The following is a 10,000-nucleotide window of genomic DNA, read 5'->3' on the forward strand; positions in this document are numbered from 1 at the left end:
ATTTATTTATTATAATAATCATTATCATTGTTATTGTTGAAAGAAAGAACAATGAACTGTTTTAATTCTATAATCTGTCAGCGAAGGAATAAATGCAATAATGCATTTCTATAAGCTACTAACTATATGACTTTGTACCTGAGCATTTAATGCATAGACAAGGCCCATTATAAAAAATACCATCCATTGAATAGGAATACACATAATTACTAAAATAGCCGTTGAAATTAAATTTGATATAATTTCAATAATCAAAGAAAACTAGCACCATAACATTTCCTTTAATAACATGATTAGATATATTCAAACCTTTCACCTTTTATTAAAAAATACAAAAAACTAATAATGATATATACAATCATCCAACCAGAGTGTGTCTAACAGATTCATAGGCCCCTTTTATGTTATAAAAATATATAAACCAGTTCACACACCTTTATACTTTTCAAATTACCTGTTTATTGTCTGCTGAAACATAACCCTCTTACCAGCCCTAAGGAGACAAACAATTAGGATGTTTTACCTTGTAAATGACCTTCAAAAAAAAATAGTGAAAATAATTCCGCTGGATTAAAACTTTTTTTCTTGAATTTTTACAAGACTCCATTTAATTAGTCTGCTATGTAAAAAATAATAATTCTCACTAAATCACTCTATATTTTATAAACAAAAGAATATTAGTCATAATCAAATTCTATGCTTTCTCACAGAAAATGGAGCAAGAGAAAATGGATTCAGTTTTATGCTGGACTCCAGAAAACTATCATATAACACACACACACACACACACACACACACACACACACACACACACACACACACACACACACACACACACACACACACACACACACACACACACGTGTGTGTGTGTGTGTGTGTGTGTGTTTGTGTGCAATTGCACTTATGGAAAAGGGTATGTTAGTAGTCACTGGTGATGCCCAATTGTCTTGTGTTTGGATTGTTTCGATAACGCTTCAGAGTCAGAGTTACCAATCACTGTTTTAAGGCAATGTGTATATACGTCTGGGATTGTTTTTTTTTTTATGGTTTTGTAAAGATTTTTATGTAGCTAAATTGATTAAGAGGGTTTTTAGTGGTATTATCATACATTTTTCATCAGAAATACTTATTACAGCCATATGTTCTGCACGGTTAGCCCGTTAACAGTTTTGTTGTGACAGTGCTCGTTTTCCGAAGAGAATTTTGTATACAGAGTTACTTATGTTTCCGAATTCTTTCCTATTATCCCAGTGAGAACGAACTCTTACGGGTATTTTTTCCATCTCAGGGACAACATTAAATTCAGTGAAGTACAGCACCGTGTTTCTAGCAGCAGGAGTTCATCAGAGATTCGTCGTCTTCACAACCGCCTATCCTTTTCGCCATAAGGTAAATTTATATTTATATTTATAGATGTACAGAAATTTGTGATGGATGAAACAGTATAGTAGTGAATAAGGCCAATTGGAGGGGGTCCGGGGTCGATTTTGATGGATTTGTGTTCATACGGTGATCTCTGTGGTAATTTGTGATGAGGATGATGTCCATTCATTCGTTCGTTAACGCAACGCTGGTTCGAATAATCTGCGACCGAATCTTGAATCTTGGAGTGGTGCTTTGCTGTTCTTATCTTTCGTTATCACCTGAAATACGATTCGGGGTTTGGGTTTTTCATCTTCACACTTTTTCTTTACCTTTTTTTATACGCATTATGCGAGAATTTGCCCATATTTTCTCACTCAAATCCCCAGGCTTGCCCCGGGAACCCCCTAGGTTAATTGGCCTCGAGTTGATGTAAACTTTTACCGTTACTTATTTGTTTTTATTTTAAGGATTGTTAAATATGATGTCTAAGTGGATGTAGTTCTGGCATGAATTAAACTTGAGTTAACTTGGAACCAAAAATCGTTTATCATTATCATTATTACATTTATCATTATGTAAATGTTACCATTATCAGTATTGTAATAACTGCTACTAATTATTATTATCATTATCATCATCATTATTATCGTTATCATCATCATTGAAACACATGTTTAAAACGAGCAATGCTTATAATTTTAAAACTTGCTACAGACTGGGTTCTTCTTACCTGCATACCATTCTACATTTACCTGCCTCTTTAAAGATTTATTTACACACTGGTTGCTGTGATCTGCAAAAAGTCACGCTGAAGTCATGTTGGGAGGAAAGAGCCATTAGTGTGTGTGTGTGTGTGTGTGTGTGTGTGTGTGTGTGTGTGTGTGATCAACTATAAGCGTGTGTATGTATTATATCAAGAGTATATTTGGTGACTGTAAAATAAATCTATATCTATCTATCTATCTATCTATCTCTCTATATATATATATATATAATCTACTAAGAGGACTGTTTCTCATTTTTCTTACAAGGTTAGGAAAAGCAAAGACCGAGACTATCTACATTTCGTTATCATATTTTTACTGGAAATATCTTTGTACACGATATGTAAGAGTCAAATATAAGGTACAGTATCATAACAGCATAGAGGTTAATAGTGGTAAAAAGAGACAACTGCAACATAGTAATTAATTTGTATGTCATAAGAATGGTAGGTTGTGAAGTAGATTTGCGTTTGATATAAGGATTAGATAAATATTTAGAGACAGATAAATATCTAGTCTCTCTCTTTCTATTTCTCAATCTCGCGCTCTCTCTCTCTCTCTCTCTCTCTCTCTCTCTCTCTCTCTCTCTCTCTCTCTCTCCCTCCTCCTCTCTCTCTCTCTCTCTCTCTCTCTCTCTCTCCCTCTCCTCTCCCTCTCCCTCTCTCCCTTCTCCCTCTCTCCCTTTCTCCCTCCCTCCCCCTCTCCCTTTCTCCCTCCCCCTCTCCCTTTCTCCCTCCTCCCTCCTTCTTCCTTCCCTTCTACCTTTCCATCTCTCTATACCCTCACCCCTCTATCTTTCCCTCCTCCCCCAAAACAAAAAACAAAAAATAATAATATAAACAAACAGCTAAGTAAAATATTCAGAACCCCCACCGCCTCCCACCACGCCCGGGACACTCAGATCGGTCAGCTCCTTCCTTGAAGCGAAGATCCTGAGACCCAGCCTCTCCAAGGACCCCCGGCAGGCGTGCTGGACGGGCAGAACGATGTGGTTGAACGAGGTACTGGTGCGCCATAGCTGTGCCTGGAGGAGGAAGGTGTTGCCCTTGCTGCCGTATCTCCTGTGGGGGATCTTAGGATACTGCAGGAATTCCCTTTGGTCTGGCGTTGGAGGGAGGTTGAGGAATGCCATGAGGTCCTGTAGGGAGCCCGTCACGTTTCGGCAGATGTGGTCGTAGGCCACGAACTTGAATCTGCGAGCGAGGGGCCGGCGGGATTGTTTTTCTTAAGAAATTGCTTCAGTGGCGGCGGAGGGTTTTTGATATAGCAGGTAAAAATATATATACATAAACAAATAAATATATATATGTATATATATATATATATATATATATATATACTATACACACACACACACACGTGCGTGTGTGTGTATATAATATATATCTATACATACATATATACATACATATACATATACATAGACACATATATGGTGGTAGGGTTGCATGTATGTACACTATGCAAACATATATGTGAGTCCACGAAATGTACAGAACACAGAAATCAGATAAGAAGCAATAAAATGTCAAGGGAAAAAAAAAATCCAACGGTGTACCAAACAACTCTCTAGCAATAAACAGATAAAAAAAGCATATAATCTCTACCAACCATCACCCCTTACTATGTTATAAAATAAGAAAGAGAAAGTGACAGGCACGAAGAACCAGTGCAAAAACTATTTCTCATCAGAACAAAAGATTGTATCATTGACTGAGAATGAGAATTTAGCACGAATGTTCCGAAGCTTGTGTTTTTGTGCGCTACTGTGGTTTGATTTTTTTTTTAGACTGTACTGTATTTCCATCAGCTTTCCCATTTTTTATCGCGTTGTCTATAAATATGTAATATTTAGGTCGTATGTTGTATTACATAGGCCTGCACTGTGCTATTCTAATGCATAAAATCGTTCTTAGTATTTTTGTAGAAGACGTGATATTTCTATTCATCACACACACATATATGTGTATATATGTGTGTGTGTGTGTGTGTGTGTGTGTGTGTGTGTGTGTGTGTGTGTGTATATATATATATATATATATATATATATATGTGTGTGTGTGTGTGTGTGTGTGTGTGTGTGTGTGTGTGTGTGTGTGTGTGTGTGTGTGTGTGTGTGTGTGTGTGTGTGTGTGTGTGTGTGTGTGTGTGTGTGTGTGTACTCTATTTCATTAAAACAACATATCTTGTGTTAGAGAAAATTTCTATGTAATCTTTTCCTCAAAGATTGTCACACTATATTTTCGTTGACACATTATATAGATATGCCTGCTTTAATCTATCGCATTACCTAGAAGTACTTCCTAATTTCCTTGAACAATAATTGGGGGGGGGGGGGGGTTAAAACAAAAGATTTTAGTTGATATCTTAGTCGGTTTTAAGACCATAGTACGTGGAAATAGTTCAGAGTTTCTATGTACTATTGCGGTCCTAAGTACGATTTAATTTGATTTTATCCATTTCATCCGTATCTTATCTCGTTTACTTGATAAAGGTAAATGATGTCACAATACGAGTTTTTAAAAAAATCAATGTCCTCCTATACTTATATAAGAGAAATTCTAAAAAAAGACAATTATTGTGTATTGTTATCTCGAATTCCTGTATATTTCTCGTTTATGTTACATATTTCGTTTCTTTTCGCAGATAGGAAATTATTTGACAGTATTTGTGAGCCTGCCTCATAAAATCTTTAAATTAGCTTCGTGAGTACAGTAAATCATCTCGTAAAATACCAAACATCATATATATATGTAGATAATTCAATGAAAAGTATAAAGTATCTCATGAAACCTGTAAATTATTTCCAAGGAACCTGTCAACATAAGCCTACAATATACAAATTAACTCGAAATAAATCTGAACTCAAATAAATTTAAACCGCAGTATGATCAGCTCTCACACTCACTCCCATTTTCTTCATCATGCTCTTTACCTTTGAGGATATGCCTTCAGGAGCCCCGGCACCTCCGCCAAGTCCTCAGTCAGTAGAGAACACATTACCTTTGGGTTACGACAAGACGGGGACCGGCACCAGGGAACCTTAGTTCGGGAACTGCAAAAGGAGAGAAATTGTTTGGTATCATCGGTAAATGTGACTTGCAGTATAATATATATATATATATATTTGTTAATATCTTTCGGTTGTTTGTTTTCTCTCTCTCTCTCTCTCTCTCTCTCTTTCTCTCTCTCTCGCTTTCTTCTTCCCTTACTTTCTTCCTTCCCACCCACCGTCTATCCTTCCCTCCCTCCCTCCCTCCCTTCCCACCTCTCCTCTCTCCCTCCATTACTCCTTCGTTCCACATCGAATTGCATGAGAGAAACTAAGATTGCAGAGAAAATTTCGTGAGATTGTGCAGTGATATGGATCCAGCACACAGAAGACTTACACTAATAGCTACTTCGCGGTATACAATTATTCATATTTTCTTTTCGGTGTGACTTTTTCTGTCTGTCTGTTATTCCCTCTGTCTATCCCTTTATCTACCTATCCATCTTCATTTTTATCCAACTTCATCCACGTATATATGTAATTATCTGTTTACCCATGTATTTATTTATGTATTTGTCAGTTTGTTTATTTTTTCATCCACGAATTCTATCGCAATCTATGTCTTAAATAATTTATTAACCTAATTTTTCATTTTTTAAAATTCATTAATTTATCTAACAATCTGATTCCATTTACTGACCTGAGAACAGCACGGGGGTCACGGGCCAAGTAGATGACCTGAAAATCGAGGGCATCGTCTTCCAACAGAGGTCGTAACCATCTCAGGCTCATGCGAAGTACCTGTAATGCGAGTTGTTGTTGGTACTATTGACCTAGAAACATTGAAAGAAGTGACAACATTGGGATGACTGACCACAATGACACAACGAAGTGGAAGCGGTGATTGTGTTCTTAATTAAAAACAACGAATGTAGTGATAATACCAGCACAGAAAGCAGGGACAAAAATGGGAGTAGTGAAAACAAGTCAATTCATGACACCACTAGTCTGACTCACAGACCAGTCTCCTGCCAATTCATAGTCTCGTAAGCCTTGTCTGACTGGAACAAGACCCCAGCCAATACACAGTCCCAGTAGTGCACTACCACTAACTGACCCTCTCTAACTGTGAAACTAGACCGGTCCCACTTGACCCGAGTTTGGCTTTCAGACTCAGGTAGGCCTCATAGAACTGAGAGCTGGCCTGGGTTTGGTTCCAGATTGGTTTAGTGGAATTGAGAGTTTGGGTTCAGCGTCAAATTGGCCTCGTGGAACCGAAAGTTATCCTGAGTTTCGTTCTTGACTCAAATAGGTCTGGTGGACTCGAAATATGACCTGAGTCTGGTTTGAGACTGGATCCAGAGTTTGATAGGCCTATTGGAACCGAGAGTTGACCTGAGTCTGATTCTAGACTCAGATAGGCCTAGTGCAACCGATAGTTGACCTAAGTTTGGCTTCGGCATCAGAAGGTCTAGTGGATCCAAGCCGTGATCTGAGTTTGGTTCTAGTCTTAGATGGGCCTTGTGAAACTGAAAGTTAACCTGAGTTTGGTTCCAGATTCAGACAGGCCTAGTGGAATTCGATAATACATCCTAGTCTGATTCCAGCATCAGTAGACTTAGGGGAATCGAGAATACATCTAAGTTTGGTTCCAGCATCTGATGGGCCTAGTGTCTTGACTCTCGAAACATCTGTTTCGAGAGTCAGACAGGGCTGGTGGGACCGTCAATTAACCTTAGTTTATTGTTACAGGGACCATAAGAAAATTAGTGGGATAGTGCACTGGCGTGAGTTTACTTCCCGAGTCGGTCAGGGATAGCGGGGCCATGAATTGAACTGTGTTCGGCTTGAGAATCTAGTTCAAGAGTCAAACAGGACTATTGGAGCTGTAAATATACACCTTGATTTTTTTTGTCAGATTGGGCTAATGGGAATGAGTTGAGATAATTATGACCTGACTTTAGAATTTTCTAGAGTCAGGTAGGGCTAGTGGTTCCATAACTTGGCTGAATCTTGTCCGAAAGTCTGATAAGGTAGTGAGACCACGAGCTGACACGAGTCCATCAAGGCTCGGAGAACTATAACTCTGAGACTGGTTCCAAAGTGAGATCTAATGAAACTGAGTTGGCTCGAGTCGGATTCAGATGAGGCTAGTGGAAATGTGACTTGGATTGTCTGTCCCCGGGTATATGCTTTGGTATGCATGCATGCTTGCCTACATGAATATCCACACACATATCAGGCAGAGTATTTACGTCCTCATGTATCATGTAAAAGCATCTGTACCCGAACATCCCACCTTCGCCAAGTGTAAGTCAGCCTCCCGACAGACGCCCTCGACGAAGGAGGCCTTGTGGCAAGTCCTCCTGTTGCTACGGCACCGCTGCTTCAGGAACGCGTTTTCCTTCATGTAGAAAGCCTTGCTCGTCAGGTAGCCTACCTCCTCCTGACGGTGACGAAGGCGACACAGCAGCAGGTCCTTCAGAAACTCGGCGGCAGAGCGGGTCGTGGTGTCGTTGGCCGAAAGGATTCTCGCTCCGTTCATGTGTAAGGGTTCGTAGCTGTGTGGGTGGCAAAGGTAGATAGGTAGTTGGGTGGGTGGGTTGGTGAATGGGTGGATGGATGGATAGATAAATAACGAGATAGCTACAGATAGATAAAATATAGAGATATGGCGGGTTGGTTGGATAGACAGCCATATCTGTATCTATATATATACTTATACATATATATATATATATATATATATATATATATATATGAGTAGATAAATGGGTGGATATATAGTTTGATACACAGAGAGACAGACAAAAATATAGACAAATAGACACTGATAAATTAAGAGATACTACCAGTTTATGTATTAATGATACCCAACACTATGTGTTTACATATACAGCCATATGGCTTTACAATCAACAAACAAAAGAGTCATAAAAACAGAGAGATGCACTCATGGGGTTACTATAGCTAAAATCATGACCAATAGTATCATTACTCCCCAAATTACCATGATATTAGCATGACTGCCGCAGTAACTGACCGTACATGCAAAACTCCTTCCTTTTTCTTGCACACAAAGCCCCTTTGTACTCGGATTAATCATTTCTCCTTTTATCAGTGAGTATACAAAAGTAACGATGACCATGACTTTAGTTAAGTTAAATATAAAGGACTTAAAGTATTGCAGTTTGATTCCGGTTGTCCTATAATTATATCCTATACATTATAGGATGTATAGGAAGTCACTCCTGTTTAAACTCTAAAAAAGAACTTTGGTTAACTACACCCACCATTAAGGTAAAATTCCATCTTCTTGATTCATCTACATCGGTATCGTTCCATCAGAATATATTGTTATATCTTATGGCATGGAAATCCTCGTGCTTTTGTGCCAGTAATGAGCTGGTGATAACAATACTCTTTGGATATTTAGGAGCAAGATGAAGCGTATTTGTCCCCGTTTTCTTTCTGAAGCTTTGCATTACCTGCTATGATATTCCTTCCAAATTCGATTTACATTAGAGTAAGTTTTGGAAATACGTGGGAATATTTTTATGATCGTACACACACACTCATACTCGCACACACATATTTGTGTGTGTGTGTGTGTTTAAAATATTCCAAAGTATTTCTAAAACTTACTCTAATGTTAATCGAATTTGGGATATATACATACATACATATACATATACATATATATGTATATATGTGTGTGTGTGCGTGTGTGTGTGATATACATATATATATATATATATATATATATATATATATATATATATATATATATATATATATATATATATATATATATATATATATATTATATACATATATATATGCATATATTTGAATGTATATGTACACATATTTACACACATATATATACATATATGCATACATATATACATACGTACACATATATACACATACATACATACATATACATATATATATATGCATATAAATGCATAAATACATAAATCATACTTATATATACACATACATATACACTTACACATATACATAAATATGTCTATACTTGCTTATTTACATGATATATACACACATGCCTACATATATACTTACATACATATACATAAATGCATATATACATACATGCATACATACATATATACATACATGCATATAACCATACATACATATACCTACCTACATACATACAACATACAAATATAGGTATAGATAGATAAATAAATAAATATATGTGTGTGTGTGCATACATACATACATACTTATATACCACCCCATATATGTGTGTGTGTGTGTGTGTGTGTGTGTGTGTGTGTGTGTGTGTGTGTGTGTGTGCATACATACATATATGTATACCAACCCATATATATGTGTGTGTGTGTGTGCATACATACATATATGTATACCACCCCATATATATATATGTGTGTGTGTGTGTGTGTGTGTGTGTGTGTGTGTGTGTGTGTGTAGGGGAAGGCCGTAGGAGCATGTGCTAATGAATCTCGCGTTCGCTGTTTCGCCACAAAAGAATAATTGTGTTCCGTACCCATGGCAGGTTAGAATCAATTAAGTGGCAGCGTGATTATCTTTTATGATTGTGTCCAAAGCTATAGTCATCTAACTATAGGAAAGGCTGAACGTCGTGTTGCATCCTTAACGAACGAACAAACATAAAAAAAACAGTTGACAAAAGATAATATAGAAGATAATATGAATAAACACGAAGAAAGTCATATATTCATTAACACTCCATCTAACCATTAGTAATTAACAAATCTCCAAGCGTCCATGTATATATATACATATATATATATGTATACACTCACACATACACACACACACACACACATACACACACACATACACGCTCACACACACACAC

At 37.3% G+C, this 10,000-nt stretch overlaps 1 protein-coding gene across 1 annotated transcript in view; it reads right to left on the minus strand.

The window, feature by feature from the left end:
• Positions 1–2,979: 2,979 nt before the first annotated feature.
• LOC125039039 (carbohydrate sulfotransferase 3-like) overlaps positions 2,980–10,000 on the minus strand; it is a 9,849-nt gene continuing 2,828 nt past the window's right edge. The window contains exons 2-5 of the mRNA XM_047632759.1: positions 7,424–7,685; positions 5,825–5,925; positions 5,068–5,187; positions 2,980–3,325 (exon numbers count right to left, since the gene is read on the minus strand). Of these exons, the coding sequence (XP_047488715.1) occupies positions 2,980–3,325; positions 5,068–5,187; positions 5,825–5,925; positions 7,424–7,669 (813 nt within the window). The 5' untranslated portion in view covers positions 7,670–7,685. The remainder of the gene's footprint in view (positions 3,326–5,067; positions 5,188–5,824; positions 5,926–7,423; positions 7,686–10,000) is intronic.

The sequence above is a fragment of the Penaeus chinensis genome, chromosome 26, assembly GCF_019202785.1.
Source record: "Penaeus chinensis breed Huanghai No. 1 chromosome 26, ASM1920278v2, whole genome shotgun sequence".
Classification (NCBI taxonomy): domain Eukaryota; kingdom Metazoa; phylum Arthropoda; class Malacostraca; order Decapoda; family Penaeidae; genus Penaeus; species Penaeus chinensis.